The 20,232-nt window shown below is 42.3% G+C and overlaps 1 protein-coding gene across 3 annotated transcripts in view; it reads left to right on the top strand.

The window, feature by feature from the left end:
* Window positions 1-20,232, top strand: part of LYN (LYN proto-oncogene, Src family tyrosine kinase) — a gene marked incomplete at both ends in the record, with an annotated part of 33,585 nt that overhangs the window by 386 nt on the left and 12,967 nt on the right. For 2 of the 3 annotated variants that reach the window (XM_081996274.1, XM_081996272.1), the window contains 8 exons: window positions 948-996; window positions 1,089-1,194; window positions 1,545-1,643; window positions 1,750-1,853; window positions 3,339-3,488; window positions 4,768-4,920; window positions 13,785-13,967; window positions 14,912-14,988. In XM_081996274.1, the coding sequence (XP_081852400.1) occupies window positions 948-996; window positions 1,089-1,194; window positions 1,545-1,643; window positions 1,750-1,853; window positions 3,339-3,488; window positions 4,768-4,920; window positions 13,785-13,967; window positions 14,912-14,988 (921 nt within the window). The remainder of the gene's footprint in view (window positions 1-947; window positions 997-1,088; window positions 1,195-1,544; window positions 1,644-1,749; window positions 1,854-3,338; window positions 3,489-4,767; window positions 4,921-13,784; window positions 13,968-14,911; window positions 14,989-20,232) is intronic. The other variant, XM_081996273.1, reaches the window with a different exon arrangement.

Below are 20,232 nucleotides of genomic sequence, written 5' to 3'. Positions count from 1 at the left end.
GCGTGACCTAGATATAGCTACGCCTGCAGAAGAATGCTAGGCGACTTCAGAAAACCTGAAGTAGTTTAGAACCATTTTTAATAGCTATGGGATCCAGGTGTCGATTATTCTATTTAAAACGGCTGAAGTAGTCATGGGCGATTCCTTACCAGCTCTAGTCAACTTCCCTTTTACGCGCTGAAGGCCCCCACTCGACCTTGCACCAGGTGCGTCGGTACGGGCGGGAGGGGAGCGGCGGGTGAAGGGAGCCGCGCCGTGCCGTGCCGCGCCGCAGGAGGAGCAACCTAATGGCGGTTCCTGCGGTGGAGCACGAGGCGAGTCCTGCCCGGCATTAGAAAGGAAGGGTGCTGGGCGGGGGAATCCCGTCGCGTACCAGGTGGGTTTGCTCTTTTGCAGATCGACTGGTACCTTTTTCCCCCGCCACCCCCCGCGCTGTGCTGAGGAAGCCGTATTTCCTGACTGCCCTAGCCCGGGGCCGTGCTCTCTGCGGGTGTGAATGACACCCTTGCCCCCCCGCTCACCAGCGGACTCTGCGTGCTCGCCGTCAACATACACACGTCACAAACTGCCATTATTTTCATTTTAATTACTCTCTTTTTTCCCTTGCACACTCTTGGCAACATAACCCTGCTTGTTGTTCTTTAGCGTGACAGCTACGTGTTAATAACTGTCCCGTTAAAGAGCCCTGCCTAAAGCCTCTTCAGGAGAAGTCACAAAGCTGTGACATTCCTCCCCACAGCCTGTGTCATACCTTCCCTGAGGCTCAGTTGAAGCTGCTCAATTCGAAATCTAGCGGGGACTTACTATTGAAGAGCGGTGGGAAAAGGTTGGAGCATTTCCTTTTAACTTACGACATATAAGATGATACCAAAGCAACTGAATAATACGTAATGTAAGATTGTCACAAAGATCTAAAACTGCTTAATTAAGGACATATTTTGTTGTAGGCAAATCCAGAAGCACAGCTCTTACCAGGACAGAGGTTTGTCAGCGAAGGTACGTTCTCATAGGAATCTCACTACTGTGTGCTATGCTCACGTCAGCCTGTGAAATAACGCAAACGTGCCTTTGGCTTTCTACCTTTGTAGACACAGAGGAGCATGGAGTCATTGTGGTAGCTTTGTATCCCTATGATGGCATTCATGAAGATGACTTGTCCTTCAAAAAAGGAGAAAAATTGAAAGTTATTGAGGAGTAAGTATGACAATACTGATCGTGTTGGAGTTTTTCTTTAGACTCATCTAATTCCCTTTATAATTTTTTGAAATCCTACTCATAACATGAGCGTATTAATGGTGAGACAGCTCCCTTATATGCAAAAATACAAATGTATGTGGAGCTGTTGGTAGGACTTGGCAGCTGCCCTTGGTAACAGCGACCAAACATTGATCCAGTGGAGCCAGTGGTTTCTCAGGGGGCCTGAGTTCAGAGAAGAGATGATGCTTCTCTCACCAGCATGGGCAAATCTCTCAGCACAGTAGAACCCAAGTAACACTTTATAATTTTCCTTTCCTGTGGGTACTACTGTTGTTCCTGTTTTTCAGGCTGGGAGAATGGTGGAGAGCAAAATCTCTCACAACAAGGAAGGAAGGCTTCATTCCCAGCAACTACGTAGCAAAAGTAAACACCTTGGAAACAGAAGAGTAAGTTCTCCCAGGCTCTAAGTTCTGGAAAACTTCTTCACTCTGGTCGTGTATCCTTTGTGGGTGGGGGAGAGAAAGGGTTCTAACTCTTTGAAGTATTTTTCAGATGGTTCTTCAAAGACATAACCCGAAAAGATGCCGAAAGACAACTCCTGGCTCCTGGAAATAGCCCTGGAGCTTTCCTTATCAGGGAAAGTGAAACATTAAAAGGTAGGCTTTGGGGCAGGTTACTTTGGAATTGATAGTAGAGTTAAAAACATACAGTCTGTCTTCACAAAAGTTGGCACCAGGTGGCACTGGGTGTGGAATAGTCCTAGTGTGTCCTATTGTGTGGATTTTCTGCAGTTCTGCAGGAGTGAGAAGGATGAGAAAATCACCAGAAAAAGAGAGAAGAGAGTTACAGATTAACACCCAAAGTTGAGACAGGAAAAAAAATGTGTGTGTGATTACACTGACAAGAAGCAGGAATGAATGGAGAGATCTTTTCCCTGCCTAACATTTGCAATTCCTTTACTGAAGGACACTTTTCATTGTAAACAGTAGATGCTGCATTTTATAGTCTTCCATTATGGGGTCTGTATCCATTGCTACAAGTTTTAAAATATAGTTAGTGCATAATGAGGGTTTACACTTCTGCACTGTAGTGTGATTTTTTTTTTTTTTTCCCCAAAAAAAGCTTTTTGTAAAGGTTTCTGCTGTAGACAGAGCTCTTTTGTGTTGAAAAGCTTAGTGAAGTCTCCAGGGTCTTTGGCTGGGACCTTCAGAAAATCATAGGAGGTTCTGCCCCAGCATCTGGACACTGACAGCAGCCTGAATTGGATTCTCCACCTGGATACTTTAACATTGCATCCTCCGGAGGAAGGTGCATGAATCTCTTCAGTGGATTGTATGTCTATCCTCTCCTTGGGGGTACTTTTCCTGGCCCTAAGACTGCAGATTCTTGATTAGGTAGCTCACTGTAATGGGCCCATATCGCTGTTTCTGTGCTCTGCAATGAAGAGAGAGATCTAAATTCAACATAGGCTGCTGGCAGTAAGGCAAAGTACCCCCAAAATCTTTCTGTCATTGCATCTGTGTGTGAGGACAGAGAAGGGGCTGGGGTGGTTTCTTAGCCTTGAAAATGGACAACAAGAGTTGCCTAAGTGGAAGAATTGGAAAGCTCTGTAGCTTAGTATAGATACTCTGCTGCCCCATCTTAAATCCCAGCTGGTGTTAGGCTCCCCAGGACTACCAGATCTCCCCTCCCTCCCGTGTGCCTGAAGCCATCTCCAAGCTATCCTTTTGCTAGTTGGCCTGTGACATCCAGCGTGTTCCTTTTCCGAAATGCTGATCTCTGAATTTCAGCTTCTGCCCGTGGGATGTGACAGCCCTGGCCCTGCTTTCCCAGCCGGTCCCACTCCAGCCGGGGGGACTTTCTGCAGAAGTGGGTGTTGGACATGGGCTGTCTGGCTTACGGAACTCCTAACTTTGTTGAGTAAGATTGAAAAAGAAAGTGTGACTGTAAGCATTTTGGTGACCAGTTCAGGACCAGCTATTGGCTAACTTCCTCATGTTGATTGCAAAATACTTTTTGAGGAAATAAGGGAGCAAAGAGAAGAACAGACAAAAAAGGTGATTTTGTTAGGCTCAACTATGTATGCTTGGACACTGTAGACTTTTGCTGTCTGTTAATGACCATTCTTTCTTTATCCACAGGCAGCTATTCTCTCTCCATAAGAGACTATGACCCACAGCATGGCGATGTTATTAAGCACTACAAAATTAGGAGTCTAGACAATGGAGGATTTTACATCTCTCCAAGAATAACTTTTCCCAACATCAATGATATGATCAAACATTATCAAAGTAAGTTAAATCAGTTAGTGGATTACTTAATAGAATACAGCCATTATTTCCTGTGAAGGAAAATAAATGCTTTCTTGTTTTGTTTCAAACCTTTTCATCTTTTTTTTTTTTCTTCCCCTAAATAACCCAGGCATGCATGTTATCAAAGATAAAGTAAAACTGGTTGGAACTCAAGTAATGTTGTTATCAAACTCAGACCTAATGCTGCTTGCTCTGTGGCATACCATTGTGAAATAAAGAATAGCTTTATAAAACACCACATCAAAGTTATGGTCATGTGAAACTACAGTAAAGATTGACTGCATTGTAAATAAATAAATGCTGTATTTGAGAATAAATTTGTATTCACAATTAGCAGAAATATGTATAGACTTGTGAATGTCATCCTGAGGTGTTGAGTGTGGGGTTTTTTCCCCTTTAAAATAATTTGTTTGTTTGTTTTTTTGTTTACCGTGAATGGCATTTTGAAGGAAGTAAAAGTCCATTGACTTCAAAGAAAGAAAATTGCACCCACATGGAATGTATACAGTTATTATTAAAAAAAAAAAAATGGGGGGAATGGACAAGTTTCTACCTATGTTTTAGCTACAAAGTGACTTTTCATTCTTCAAAACCTCCTGGTCAAAATATGTGGGTTTTGGTCTCGTAACTGGGAAGACAAAGAAGATGAAAAATGTAGGACAGAAAATCACATTGTGATTTTTCAAAGCCACACTCAGGATTTGGCCATGAGATTTCTCTGGGTTGTTAGACATGTATGGTAATTCTTTGACACAGCTGGAAAACCTGAAAATTATTTTACATTTTTATTAAAATTGTAGCTGGTCAGTGTCTGGAGAAAAGAAATAATGGTGACCTACTTATGCTTGCATGCACATGTATCTGAAACAATCCTACAAGAAAATTTAATGACAAATTCCAGAATACAGGTTCCAAGCCCAACTCCTGTGTGCATTTTCATCAACATACTGTCAGTAAGCGGATCTTATATTATATTTAGGTGGTATGAATTGTACTAAAAAAACTTAATAATCTGATGGTAACTAGATGCATGTGACACTTCTTTATTAAATTTGTATCTGAATACCCAGTTTTAGTTCAGAGGTGCTTAAAGTTACATGAAAACACCAGAAAGGTTAATTTTCATAAAAACACCTGATTATTTTGAAAAGTATTTTGAGCTGGTTAGTGCACACCTGTAATTGAGTAATGTTTGTCTCAAGTCGTGAGGCACAGAAGTGTAATGGATTTTGTATTTTGTTTTTCCTTTGAAAACCAGAGCAATCAGATGGCTTATGCAGAAAGTTGGAAAAAGCTTGTATTAGTCCCAAGCCTCAAAAACCATGGGATAAAGATGCATGGGAAATTCCACGGGAATCAATTAAATTAGTGAAGAAACTTGGAGCTGGTCAGTTTGGAGAAGTCTGGATGGGTAAGTTTATTCCTTTGGAAAGTGTGTTTACATCTGCTGAAAGAAATGTCATTTCAGGGTCATTCAGAATAATAGTGGACATGAACCTGATCCAATATACTTGTAAAACAGCACAGTCAGGCCCAGAATATACCTTCTTGTGAGGAGAGAGGATTTGCAAGGGGGAAGATATCAGATAACATGGAATAAATCCTTTGGTGTCTTTTAACGGAAAAAAAAAAAAGTAGTGAGTAAGCACTGTAATTTAGAGGATTGAAGACAATAAGGGGTTTTTTTGATCATGTTTTGTGGGGGAAGTAGAAGCTTATACGAAGATGTGACTCTTGGTCCTCAAAATCAGTGAGCATCTCAGAAGTTTGCTTCGAATGAGCAAGTGGTAAAGAACCTGAAATAGAAAGAAATCGTGTCTTTTAGTGAATTATGTATAGAGTTTTCATTGTCTCTTGGTAAAGAAACTGCAATATAATGCATGGGACTGCCTTACAGGGTGAAAATCAGGGACACTTAATCCAAGATTGTTGCCTGCTGCTGAGAAAGTAGGTGACTTATGTAGTAAGATTAGAGATTGATCACCCCCTACCTTGAACTATTGTGCAGGTCCCCAGTAATGAAAGTGTCATAAGACTTACAAGTTGTAAATGTTAATATATACCCAGAAAAAAATGATAGTATTCAGTATTATAACCATAATTAGCTTTGTTTGCTTGTAAACAATCTTATTTTCTCAGCCGCAGTGACTTCCTGTGGTGAGGGGCTATGACCACTATCTAATCACATTCTGCAAAAATATTTAATGCTCTTGCTTTTGAAATGCTGTCTATTCAGGGATCTGAGTATTCTTTTGGGCTACATATTGCATGTTCTGTGTGCTGTCCATTACTTATTAAAAACAAATAAGTTTTTACTTATGTGAGGTAAACTATACCTTTTTCCCAAAGTCTTCATTACAGTGTTTTTTCAGGCCAGATCATTATCTAAACCATTCCCTGAATCTCCTTTTTGGTTGTTTTTATATAGTTATATTTAAATAGTAATATATTTAGGTTATATTTGTATTTAATAGTTATAAAATTATTATAATAATAGAACATTGGGAGTTTTGTTTGTTGTTCTTTTTTTTAACAAGATTCTATATGCAGGGCATTTCTGAGCAACTTAAAAGTGTATGCCAAAACTTATTAGAAGACACAAAGCTATGAAGGGGTCTCTGATGACTCACGGGAGCGTGGCAGGCTAAGGGGAATGTCATTGCTTTGAAGAGATGCTCTTATTTGGAAAGTAAAGCACAGAGTGGTGCTGTGTGAGGGGCAAATTCCACACACAACTACAGTCTCAATCAGAAAGCTCTAATTCAGCCATAGGTGCAATCTTTTGATGTAAATCGTGTAAAAAAAAAAAAAAAAATGCAAGCAACGCATCTCTATAATATAATATGGCCAAATCCAGCCTTTCACAGGTCTTCACGAGAAAAGGCTTAAGAAACCCTCTAACTATGATATGTGTGAGTGACAATTTACATTCTAGTTAAGGCAAACGTCAGCCATTGTGCAGGTTTTTTTTGTCTAATAAACCAGGGCAAGAAATGTTTAACTGACACTGAAACGCTATGAGAGACTTTGTGGCAGAAGGTCATCACCTGCTTGAAAATGTAGATCATTTTGGGAAGCGACTACTTCTGCACACAGACACACAAAGGCATAAAACTTTAAAAGGGTGTTTCTGGTTCAAGAGGTTTCCTCTTGTTTGTGTCATTATTTTAACATCTAAATTGGGTCTAAGCCCTGCATCTGAATTGCTGCACTGTGAGAAAAATTAACGTACTGTGAAAGCGCTCGCTGCGTTTCCTCTTCTGCGCTTCCTTTCTGAAGAGAAGCTGATTTGCATGGGGTAGGTCCTCTCGAATCAGGAGCGTGGTTAAGCTTAGAACCAAGGAAGCTCAGGCTGGAAAAGACGTATTAGGTCAGCCGTGCAGCGCGGGATATCAACAAACACCGTGCGTTGTAATGATCAACCAGGGGCATCAGGAGTTATGTAGAGGTGCTGAGAAATAACCTAGTTGTTACGCTTTCCTGATTAGAGAGCTAGTTGTTACGCTCTGTCCTTGTCTAGAACAAAATTATTTTTCAGCCATAGTGTGAATTAGAGAGAAATATTGTTCCACGGTTTAATTACTAAATAAGTTTCTTCTTGATAAAGGGTACTCAGAATTGTGGTTTCAGAGGGAACAGTGTCCCACTCAGAGGAACTGGGCTCCCCAGTAAGCAGAGATACAGAGCTACTGGAGAGAGTCCAGCGAAGGGCCACAAAGATGATTAAGGGACTGGAGCATCTCTCCTGTGAGGGCAGGCTGAGAGAGCTGGGACGGGGGATCTCGTCAACGTATGTAAATACCTGAAGGGAGGGTGCAAAGAGGACAGAGCCAGGTGCTTCCCGGTGGTGCCTAGTGACAGGACCAGAGGCAATGGGCGCACACTGAAACACAGGAGGTTCCCTCTGAACATCAGGAAACTCTCTTTCACTCTGTGAGTGACCGAGCACTGGCACAGGTTGCCCAGAGAGGTTTTGGAGTCTTCATCCTTGGAGATATTCAAAAGCCAACTGGATACAGTCCTGGACAACTGGCTCTAGGTGGCCCTGCTTGATCAAGGGGGTTGGACCAGATACCCTCCAGAGGTCACTTCCAACCTCAACCCTTCTGTCGTTCTGTGCTATATGGGAAGATAGAGATAATCCTGTTGCTGCAATGTGAAGATATGCCAGCGTATCTTTTATAGTATTTTCTTTTTAGTTTGTCCATTAAGTACTCTTTGGGCTTCCAAGTTGACATCTTCCTCTTGCACATTTTTGAGGGAGTTAGCTTATGTTAGGGGAGGACTAAGAAAACCCTAAGAACAAAAAGCAGACCCCCATATCCCCTTGGCTGTGGGGGTTTGCTTTTTGTGCAGACCCCCATATCCCACACTTGGCTGTGCTCATGTGTGACCTGTGCAGAATTTCTTTGTCACTTATGAAGCTGGCAGGTGAATCTTCTCCAACTCTGAAGAGTTTCTTTTACACGGAGAAAACTTGCTATAAAGGACCATCAATTTCCCAGTTTTGTCTATCACTGCAAGTGCATTTAATTTCTTTCTTCATTGCTGGGTCTCAGGGAAAAGAGGAGAGTTTATCACCTTTGGAAGAAAGGGAAGGCAACTAAAGAAGAGTACAAGGATCTTGTTAGGTCAACCAGAGATAAAATTAGAAAGGCAAAAGCCCAGCTAGAACTCAATTTGGCCACGGTCATAAAGGATAACAAAAAATGCTTTTACAAATATATTAACAACAAAAAGAGAGGCAAGGAGAATCTCCATCCCTTACTGGATATGAGGGGGAACATTGTCACCAAGGGTGAGGACAAGGCTGAGGTACTCAATGCCTTCTTTGCCTCAGTCTTTAATAGCCAGACCAGCTATCCTCAGGGTCTTCAGCCCCCTGAGCTGGAAGACGGTGATGGAGAGCACAATAAACTTCCCATAATCCAGTTATGCAGTTAAGGACCTGCTAAGCCACCTTGATACCCACAGATCTATGGGGCCACATAGGATCCACCCAAGAGTACTGAGGGAGCTGGCGGAGGAGCTTGCCAAGCCACTCTCCATCATTTATCAGCAGTCCTCGTTAACAGGGGAGGTCCCAGGTGGCTGGAGGCTTGCCAATGTGACACCCATCTACAGGAAGGGCCGGAAGGAGGATCCCGGGAGCTACAGGCCTGCCAGCCTGACATCCGTGCCGGGAAAGATCATGGACCGATTCATCTTGAGGGCACTCACATGGCATGTGCAGGACAACCAAGGGATTAGACCCAGCCAGCATGGGTTCATGAAGGTCCTGCTTGACCAACCTGATCTCCTTCTATGATCAGGTGACGTGCCTAGTGGATGAGGGAAAGGCTGTGGACGTTGTCTACCTGGACTTCAGTAAAGCCTTTGACAGCGTCTCCCACAGCATTCTCCTGGAGAAACCAGCGGCTCGTGGCTTAGACAGGTTTACTCTTCTTTGGGTAAAGACCTGGCTGGATGGCCGAGCCCAGAGAGTTGTGGTGAATGGCGTTAAATCCAGCTGGCAGCCGGTCACAAGTGGTGTTCCCCAGGGCTTGGTTCTGGGGCCGGTCTTGTTCAATATCTTTATCGATGACCTGGATGAGGGGATCGAGAGCTCCTTCAGTAAATTTGCAGATGACACCAAGCTGGGTGGGAGTGTTGATCTGCTGGAGGGTAGGAGGGCTCTGCAGAGGGATCAGGACAGGCTGGATCGATGGGCTGAGGTCAACTGTATGAGGTTTAATAAGGCCAAGTGCCGGGTCCTGCGCTTGGGTCACAACAACCCCATGCAACGCTACAGGCTTGGGGAGGAGTGGCTGGAGAGCAGCCCAGCGGAAAGGGACCTGGGGGTGCTGGTTGACAGCCGGCTGAATATGAGCCAGCAGTGTGCCCAGGTGGCCAAGAAGGCCAACAGCGTCCTGGCCTGTATCAGGAATAGTGTGGCCAGCAGGAGTAGGGAAGTGATAGTGGCCCTGTACTTGGCACTGGTGAGTCCGCAGCTTGAATCCTGTGTTCAGTTTTGGGCCCCTTGTTACAAGAAGGACGTTGAGGTGCCTTGAGCATGTCCAAAGAAGGGCAACGAAGATGATGAGGGGTCTGGAGAATAAGTCTTACGAGGAGTGGCTGAGGGAGCTGGGGTTGTTCAGTCTGGAGAAGAGGAGGCTGGGGAGGACCTTATCACTCTCTGCAACTACCTGAAAGGGGGTTGTGGTGAGGTGGATGTTGGTCTCTTCTCCCAAGTAACTAGTGATAGGACGAGAAGAAATGGCCTTGAGTTGCACCAAAGGAGGTTTAGATTAGATATTAGGAAAAATTTCTTCATCCAGAGAGTGGTCAAGCATTGGCACAGGCTGCCCAGGGAGGTGGTGGAGTCGTCATCACTGGAAGCGTTCAAATAACATGTAGACGTGGCACTTTGGGACATGTTTTAGTGGGCATGGTGGTGTTGGGTTGATGGTTGGACTTGATCTTGAAGGTCGTCTTCAATCTTAATGATTCTGTGATTACAGCTGAGTGTAACTTTATACCTTTTTATAAAGACTTCCCGCTTTTAGGCTACCAAGTTAGTGTTTATGTGTGTGTTTTGGGCATCAGCTGTACTGACATGATAGATGAAAACAGCATGGCAGGGCTGTGTTCACATTTTATGCACCACACTATGGAAGCGGTTAGAAAGCTGCAGCCTGTGCATCCTGCCTTTACATTTAATGGGCTGTAAGGAGATGAGCTAGAGATGGAGCTATGGTTGCATTCCTCTGCTCTTCAGCTGAGTGATGGCTGTAGTTGGTGAAGGAGGAGGGATGTGCTTGACATGCAGTAGGATGCCGAGAAGCTGCTGCCCCTCATTCTCTTCCCCTTTACCTCCTGCAATCGTAACAGCCTGAGACTTTATCTGGCTTCTAACAGTAGCCTCATACCTCCATAGCTCAAAGAGTTGTTCCCACTATAACCTTGCAGGGAATTACTGTGAAAACAGAGGAAGGAGAAAACGGTATCTCATAGGCTTGTTCACAGTTTTTTGCCTTCAGCCCTGGAGGTCTGGTCAGAAATTGTAGGCTCAACCTTCTTATTGTCTGTTATAAATTCATATCACAGCTTGGCCTGATTAAGCCCATGCAAGAATCTGGGGGCAACCTGGCTGTCCGAGATACTACTCTCTCAAACTAATCATAATCAACTCCAAAATAAATACCTGAAACACTAACAATTTTTGGAGGATTCTATTCTAACATGTAGAGAAGAACATAGCGCTCTGTGTAGGACATCATCATGTTCCTCAAACTTGCATACTATTGCTTGCATCACATTTAATTTTTAACAGAAATCTAAGCTGCAGAGAGACTTGCTTCCTGCCATGGTATGAAAGGTGTTTTGACCGTGGAGTTCAGTGCATCTGGGCAGCTTCTTTAGTGATGCCATGAACCAGAGCAGCACTGCAAGAGCAGGGTCTATGTTTTATGCATTTTTGTTCCTAGTGTGCACTGATATGATGTGAACCATAATGCTCTGTGGTATTAATAATCCATGAAGAGAATTCTCAAGCAGGGCTAAGAGAAAAGTTAACAAGCCAAGTGGAGCCATTATAGTGTATTTTATTAATGAGACACATTTTGCTTGCATCTCAGGTGTAAAAAATTCTCTCATTTGGTAACCCCCAAATTAGAATATAAGTAATACACATTTGGGATGGGTATTTTCTTATGCAGCTGTTACAAAAATCAGACTAAATCATACCACAGAAGTACTGTTATTAAAATAAAAGAAAACTTGCTGGTACATCTCATCAGTATCAGAAATGGGTTTTTACAGTATATACATGAGCTGAACGTTAGTTGCAAAGAATCTGAATTTTATGTCAGGTGTTCTAGATGTAAGCAAGAATTTCATTGCTTACCTGTCTTTTTGAATTCGTGTTTAGGCAGCAGACTGACCATATGTTCATTCGTATCACATGGCAGGGAATACCGTGACACAGCACGTGCTGGGGTTACGCCTGGAGCCAGGGTCAGGTCAGCCAAGGCAGACGTTAGCGAAGGGTCCAGAGCTGCGGGTACCGTATGAGGCAGGGGTGATGCAGTGCCGTCACCGCCCCTTCCCACAGCTCCCTGTGCGCCACTGGAATCCTTCTGTGATGCAGAGTGAACGTTAGATGTTGCTGTCACCAGCTGAAGTACTTTGAGGTCACCGGTTTTCCCTCCGCCTGCGCAAAGGCTGCAGTTTCTTACCTGTACGGTAAGAGCGTGCCTGCAAAGCAGGCGATCTTTATGGAAACCACCACAGAGGTTCTCACAGTAACGGTAAGTGACCTGACGTGAGGACTAGGACTTTGATGAAATGGCGTGGCACAGACACATGCTAAAAAGATGCTGCCTGCTCCAGGTGTGATGCGGTCCTCAGCTCAAATCAAGCCAACGCTGGTTTGCTGGTAATGGGTGGGCAAGAGAAGTGACAAATTCCAGTTTTGCCAAACTGTCGAGGGTCCATTTTTTAGAGACGCCGTTGTGTGTGCTGGTAGAGTTCATGACCACCTTTCCTCAGTGTTCTGGTGTCCCATTCCTCCCAATACCTGATGAAATAAATGAATGTGAGAGAGATCAGGATCAATTATCACTAGTGCTCTCATCAGCTAATTTGCTTTGTGTGTTACCACCATATGGTCAGGGCAGACCATTTTCCTGCAGAAAACATCAGTATGGGTGAGGTGGTGTAGTAACGTAAACTTTCTGTAAATAGAACCCTAGTTTGGTGGATCTCTTTAGTGAACGTAAAATACTATTACATCGTTAAGTGTGTTGGTCACAATTGCTTCACAGAAATAATGTTAATTAGTACATTCAGTAAAGGATTCAACAGATGGGGAGTGGAACTAGTGCTCTGCTTTACGAGATGGGATGGAGTAGTAGAAACGATACAAATAAGCTTACTGCTTAAGCAGAACGAAATATATTTAGCATCTGTTTTTCCGATAGATAAAAATTGTATACCTGAGCTTTAACAGCAGGTATGACTTGTAGCTGTAATTTCTTATTATTAGATCATTTAGAGGCATATCTTTATTATGCTTTGACCTGACCATGTTTGGAAATATATATTTAATAATCATGCAGTGAATAATTTCTTATAGACATAGTGGCTTTTCTCAGGTGATGATCCTTCTTTAAAAAAAGGTGATGCAAGATGCAGTGATTAGAGCAACCCCTTAAGATCTGGAAACTAGTTCCTTGCTTTGCCACTGATTTCTTATGTTAGGATGATAAATAGTATAAGAAAATTGTGGACTCCAATTCAGAGGTGTATCCGTTGTGGTAATACTGTCTGGATTGTTGCTGAATAAGGAAATGAGTCTATTTCATTCAGTCATGAAAGTTTTACCTCTTCTGAGAAATATTTTTGCAGTGTTGAAATGGGTATGGTAGGAGACAAGAGTTGCATTTATATCCCTCTCTCTCTCTTTTCTTTTATTTCTTTTATTTTTCAGATTAAATGACTTCACAAAATAAACTTTAGGATCAGTGCTTGCTACTCTATTTTTTATTTAATGTTTGGAAAACATTAAAGCAGAAAATAATTCACTACTTTTCTCTTTACTGATAGTTGCTTTTTATATAATTAGAATATTACATTAGAAGGCTTGATAAACAGAGAAATGAAACAACCACATTCTGTTCCACTCTTGGCATGGGTTATGGGATAGGAAGTTATCACATTTTAAATCTTGCTCTGAACGCTGGAGGATTGGGATCCTGGCAGCATATCTTTGTTGGTCATGAGAATCCTCATTTGATTGCACTTCCCTGTAATGCTCTGTTTTGAGCACTCACTGAGGGTTACAGAAAGGATTATAAGCACAAGACTGGCATGCATAAAATGGTTATATTCATGGTATTTAATGATGCTTGAGAATCTTGCAAGCAATCCATGATCTCTATTAGATTCTGAGACAATTTATGTGGACATTCATTAAAACACCTCTTGACTGACTATTTTATGGGCTACTTGTAAATGAAAACTTGGTATGAAGTAAGATAATTTGCTTGCTTTATTTTTTTTTCAGATAACTTGATTTCTAAAAATAGGGAATGGACTATTTTTCACTGCAAGGTTGTATCAGTTGCAAAATAAAAGGAATTCTAGCATAAATATTTGTGCTACATCTGGCACTTGCTCTCGGGCTCTTAGCTATTACTGGAATCCGACCTCACCTGCTTTACAAATTCCTACTAGTTGAGGCGCTGTGCGATGCAGAGTGACTTCAAGTGCACTGATCGTATTCCCTCTTTTTAGGTTACTATCATAATAGTACGAAAGTGGCTGTGAAAACTCTGAAGCCTGGAACGATGTCTGTGCAAGCCTTCCTGGAGGAAGCCAACCTCATGAAAACACTTCAGCATGATAAGCTCGTTAGGCTTTATGCTGTAGTGACCAAAGAAGAACCTATTTATATTATAACAGAATTCATGGCAAAAGGTGAGAATAACATAGAATCTGCAAGCAATGTTTTAGTAAACTCTTCTGCTTCTCGTAAATCAGACCCCTTTCTTTAAAAAGGAAGGAATAAAAAAAAGGAAATCTGGGGATTTTAGCATTATTCATTTGAATGCTCTGATATAAAGTGAAGGAGCACCTATCTTAGAGGAAGATTGAGGATTTAATTTTACGAATCATTGTTGCATTTGTGAAATGAACTATTTTTACAGTTTTCATAATGTAGCATTTTTTAATTGTTTCGGATGCAGAGCATAACCCCCAAAATAACCCTGGTTCCCTTGGGTTCCCTACCTAACTTTTGTGCCTGGTGTCATAGCAAAGCAATTAAAACAAACCTTAGAAGTTGCCTTACGTGGCCCTTGAATTGATAAATACATGTGTAACAAGGTGAGTGATGAGTGGTCCTGGAAGGATGGCTGCACTACTAGAAAAGGACAACCTTTATTGGAGCATCACTACACAAAATAAGTGAGGTTTCCCTCTCAGATTGTCTTGGGTGGTAGTTTTTCTTAGTTTGTTATGTTTTCAAGCAGTTTTGCTGATAACTTCATAAACAACAGCTACTGTTGAGCCGTTTATTCTTTATGACTTGGAAAGGATTGATAAGTGTCATTCTCCTAGACAGCTTTCCTGATAGCCCACAGAATAGGGTAATTATCAAATTCAGTGCCACTGAATTAAGTTATGGCCTGATGGGAGTTTTCTACACTCACAAAAATGGAAAAACTTGGATACCTGACATGCTGACTTGGATGTTTTACTGCTGTTAGATCATGTAAAGAGACTGGCTTACTGTAGTCAACTTGAAAATACATCAAAACCCTTCACTGCAAAAAATGTTGTGATCCAGAAAATTGGGGACCTGGCATGAACTTTATTTTGCTAATAAGCTGCACTGACTTAATCTTTCTTTGTTGTCACAGGAAGCTTGCTGGATTTTCTGAAGAGTGACGAAGGAAGTAAATTGTTGCTTCCAAAGCTAATCGACTTCTCTGCTCAGGTAAGTGTTAAGAAATATGCTTAAAATTATTTCTCTCTGAGTCTGAAACTCATGCTGGGTGACTTTATCCTAAATTTTTTTTGCATTAAAAAAGAATTTAATTTTTCAATATGGTTTGAGTAAATAAGGTTACTTGAAAGGAGGGAGTAGATAAAAGATGTTTCAAAGGGAACGTGAAGTTAGGCTTAGCTCATAGATACTGCTGATGACCTGCATAGATGGCAGTGCTGTCCGGCTTAGATGGAGTGGTATGCAGCCACTTTCCTTCGTGGGAAGGCTGTTTTTACCTCAAGCAGCTGTGAGTTGAAAGTGTAAGTACAAGTCTGTGAGTTTGTGCTTATGAGATTCCTTCAGCGTTAATGTCACATTTTTACTTCTTAAGCTGGCTTCATTTGTCAGACTTCTCTGTTAACCTCAACAGACTGTTACCGGTTTCAAATTCTTATGTAAATTACAGTGAAATAAATGAAATCCAATCAAAGGATGTTTCAGGTACTACTATCTGATTTATGAACAGAGATGATTGTTTCAAAAGTATTATACAAGTTATCCTATGCCATAAACGAAATCTGTAGAGGGAGACCCGAGGGTGATTTGTGTGTCAAAGCTTGGATCAAAGGTGCCTGGAGCCCAATGTTTCGCCTCGGACAGTTGCCAGCATCAGATGTCCAGGGAGGCATATAAGAAAACAGACTAGAGAACTGTGCTTTTGCAAGTTGCAGTTCACGTCACTAATAGGTAATGAAGGCATTTTTGGTAGATTATTGTTTCACCAACCTTTTTGGGTTTTTATTATGCATTAGAGTTTACAGACTGTTGTACCCTATTACAATAACTTGTTACAATTCATGAGAAAAGATGAGAAAACTTTCAAAAGACATAATAAAACATTAGGGGTTTATACCAAAGATTCACTATCAGAATATTATATAACTGTTCTATATAACTATTACCATATAAATAAATATAGGATTAGCTATTAGGAGGCATTTCTTTACTGAGAGGGTCAAACACTGGAACAGGCTTCCTAGAGAGGTGGTCGGCGCCCCAAGCCTGTCGGTGTTTGAGAGACATTTCGACAATGCCCTTAATAATGTGCTTTAACTTTTGGTTAAAGTGGCCTGAAGTGGTCAAGCAGTTGGACTAGATGATCATCGGAGGTTCTTTCCAACTGGAACTATTCTATTCTATGGTATATTATATATCACATATTGTTATACAGTTGTTCAGTATATCAAATATAGATTTCTATGTAACATAGTTTCAATGCAGGAGCTGATTTTGCTCTAAGTGTTGGTTCAGTGTAGCTATAGGCTTTCTAAGTTTTCTGAACTCTTTGGGTAACGTGCCCTTGAGAATTTAGTGGGGCAAAAGCTTTGTGAACGTGGAAAATGGTCTGGAGAAAAACAGTGGGCAGAAGAAACACGTACCTTTTAAAATAGCGTGTAAAATTCAAGGGAGAGAAGAACATCTGTGAGCAGTGATATGAAAGGAGACCCGTGAGGTGGAAAGGAAAGCACATGTGGTTTTATAGCAGACCTTTTTATTGGAGTTAGGGATGTTGTGTTCATTTTAAATGAATATTGTATGTTCAGAAATTTAAGGCTTAAAAAACTTAATGAACTGGAGAGCAACTCTAACTGTGTACCACTTGGGTAAGTCACTTCCAAGATGACAAGAGCCAGTGGTGGTCCTTTACAAAGCTTTGAAGGTCAGGTCACTTGAAATGGACATCGCTTGTCGCCCCGATGGGACAGCAACCTCTCAGAGCCAGTTCCTGCGCTTGGCCTCAGCAGCCAGGACCTCATGCGGCATAGGTGATATGAGAAGTCCCTCTCTTCACCTAAGATGTGGGCTGTCAACGAAATTCCTGAGAGCAAGCCATGCATTGGGTTGCAGAGTGATCTTAAGGGGATGTTCAGGAAGGCATCTCAGGATTTCTAGCTGCAGCCCCAACAAAACTTTGGAACAGAAATACTGTGATTTTTCTTACCGAAAGAATTTGTAGGTTTTTTGAGCACATTTGTAAAGAGCCCTTAATGCCACTGGGTAGTAATAGGACTGTGTGGAATAGACTTGCAGGCTGCATGTGGTTCTCAGACCAGAGATTTTCCTCTGACCAACACACTTGGTGCACTGGTCTTTTGTAATTCTGACAGTCTGAATGTTAATTGATGGGTCTTTAGGGCAAAAGACAGACAAAAGTATTTTCAAACTCTGTTGGCCTGCTACTAAGGTAATGGTAATTTTACTGCAGACCTGTGGATCACACTTTTCCAGAACGTAGGCTGTATATAAAGGAGAACAAAAGATATGTCTAGTATTTTTGGTGCAACTCTGCTTTGTGCAAATGGGACACTAATTTATTCTTACAGCAGTGATGTTAACCTCTCTGTACAGTCTAAGAGGAAGGAAATTTGGACAGCTATGTTAAAAAAAAAGTTAAAAAAAAAAAGGCATGGAAGGAAGCTCATGGAGAGCTACTTAAATAAGATCAGGCATATTTTTTTGCTTTGGTGGCCACATGCATGAGCTCTTCATGATTGTCTAATAACACTGTTCTGGCAAGGCAGTTCACCAGACTATCCCAGCTTCTCAGACTGAAAATGCAAGAAACGGTAGCTGAGGATTGGCTTACTTTTCCCCTCGTACATCTGTGATGCTGCACAAGGCTGACCTGCTCCCAGCCATGCTACACAGCTGGCTTGCTCACATCCACATGTCTGCACACAAGATGTCTGTTGCAACAAAAATTGCTGAAGGAACCCGACGCATTGCAGAAGGGTCCATCACCAATGGGCTTGTGCTACAGCAGGACGAAAATGGGCAAGAAGTGGTTCCACTTAGCACGTTGCCTCTTTATCCAGAGGAATGGCCTTTGCCACCTTATAATGGTCTTGTCGGATAAGGAAGGACTGGGAATGGGAGAAAGGGTGGGGAGGAGATAGTCTCTGTGACTCTTAGGTAGCTGAAGAACATAGTGCAGACAGTTGAACATGAACCCCCAGCTGAAGCCAATTTCCCAGCTGGTCTTGAAGAGTGCTGTGGGTTGGTGTTCCATTGCCAGACTGCTGTTAGTGCTCCACTTGCTGACTTCATGACACCTTTTCCTTGAACAGTCTTGAAAGATGCATTTACAAGGGGTGAAACATTCTGATTTTGCAAAAAGAAAAGTAAGGACTGCTCCCCTAGGTGAAATAAACACCTTCTTAAAAGATAGCATTTTTCAAGCAAGTAATCAAATACACTCCTACTCTGTTATGCTGATTTTGCTGTTTTGTTAGCTTAACATCCACACTCACTGATTGCCATTTTGACAGCAATAGCTGAGTACTGGGGACAGACTTTTTAGCAGGGCCTGTTGCCATAGGACAAAGGGTAATGGTTTTAAACTAAAAGAGGGTAGATTTCAACTAGATATAAGGAAGAAAGTTTCCACACTGAGGGTGGTAAAACACTGGCAGAGGTTGCCCAGAGAGGTGATAGATGTCCCATCCCTGGAAACATTCCAGGTCAGGTTGGACGGGGCTCTGAGCAACCTGATCTAGTTGAAGGTGTCCCTGCTCACTGCAGGGAGTTGGGCTAGATGGCCTTGAAGGTCCCTTCCAGCCCAAACTATTCTATGACCCTGTGATTCTTAGTTACACTTACATCTAGTGACTACTCTAGTGTACAGCTGTGGATTCAGGATTTTTATGGGTTTTTTTGCTGTACTAACAATCACAATTTATGAGATTAGGCTCGTGGAAAACATGGCGAGAAAATGCTTGCTAGGAAGGTGGTCCAGCTCAGTTTCTAAAGCAATCTGCCCTCTGAAAGAGCTCAAGTTTCTCTTTTGTGTTTTAATTAGTGGGTATGAGTAGGGGCTGCGGAAATGTAGTGTTAGCTCCGCACTGGCAAAGATGATTTTGGCCACTAGAGATGAATGCTGGAAGTCTCTGAAAGGTGTGTGTTTTAAAGGAAGCTGAGTTTTGCAAACGTCTCTTCGAGCACATACTACCTGCTTCAGGACAGAGCAGAGCTGTGGCATCGCCCATAGAAGTCAGCCAAACCATCAGTAAGTCACACATGCCAGAAACAGCCAGAAATACAGACAAGGCAAAACCTGAGCCCACTTCCCTGCCTGCGTGACTGCTGCCGGAGCGTGGGTCAGCAGCACGGCAGCCTCATCGGCTGGTGTGGCAGCTGCCCTGCATCTGGCAGGGTTGGCTGCCACGATTGACAGGCGCTTCCCCTCCCTGGGGCTTCTGCCTGTCGGCTCAGGGAGCCCAAAGGTGCTGTTAACTGTTGGCTCCCAGTTACGAGTTGGAGTGGAAACGAATTTCATTGCTTTATCCATGAGCTACGCTGCCAAATCTTGCCAGTGCCGAAACAGTCCATGTGCAGGCTGCCTGTCTTCCTTCCCCTTGGTCACCTACAGGCAACAGCCTTGCTCCTTCAGCACTGAAGCCACTGGCAAACTCTGGATTTTACTAGCTGGTTTTTGTCTTGCCCCAGAGGTAATTTACCCAAAAAGCACCTGATCCTTTGTTTCACAGTACTTGCTTCTGTCTGATGAGATTTGCTGAAAATGTATGATGCAAATTCGATGAACCTTTTGCATGTGTAAGCTCTTCCAGATTCTTATGCAAATCCGATGTCTACCGTGTAGCATGCACAGGCATGGTGGCTGTGGTTGGGAAAATGAAAAAATCAGTTGTTACCGAGCAGACTCACGCCATAACTTTCAAACTGGTCAAAGCTTTGTTATAAAAAGTGTCTTTCATCTTTCCCGTGCAGTGCTGATACTTTCATTAATTCTTCTATGATCTACAACTGGCAACTCTTCTTTCTGCCTTCTAAGGCTACAATGCCATTAAAATAATAATAAACTTACAATAAAATTAATAGAGATTTTTGATGCAGTGTTTTAATCCCTGTCTCCCCTCTTTTTTAAGGGGAGGGGGGAAGGTCCTAAACCAGAATTAATTTTAACTCTTATTTGGCATTGAGAGATTTCCACTGCAGTCTCACCGTATTCTTTTTCAGGTTCCTTTCATTTTTAATGATACCCTCTAACATTCCAGGGCATAATTACATACCTTACTTTAATAATCTTTTTTTTCCTTCTGGGTCTGCTTTGACTACATAGCTGCTTGACTGGAGCAAGAGCAGTATGTTTTTGCAGCCTTTCCTGACTTTACCTTTAGGATAAGCACTGCTGCAAACTGAAAATTTATATTACACTAATATATCAGTTGAAGA

Source organism: Phaethon aethereus, assembly GCF_964289735.1.
Source record: "Phaethon aethereus genome assembly, chromosome: 2".
Taxonomy (NCBI): domain Eukaryota; kingdom Metazoa; phylum Chordata; class Aves; order Phaethontiformes; family Phaethontidae; genus Phaethon; species Phaethon aethereus.
The sequence above is the reverse complement of the archived record's forward strand: the minus strand, read 5'-3'. Positions and strand labels throughout refer to the sequence as shown.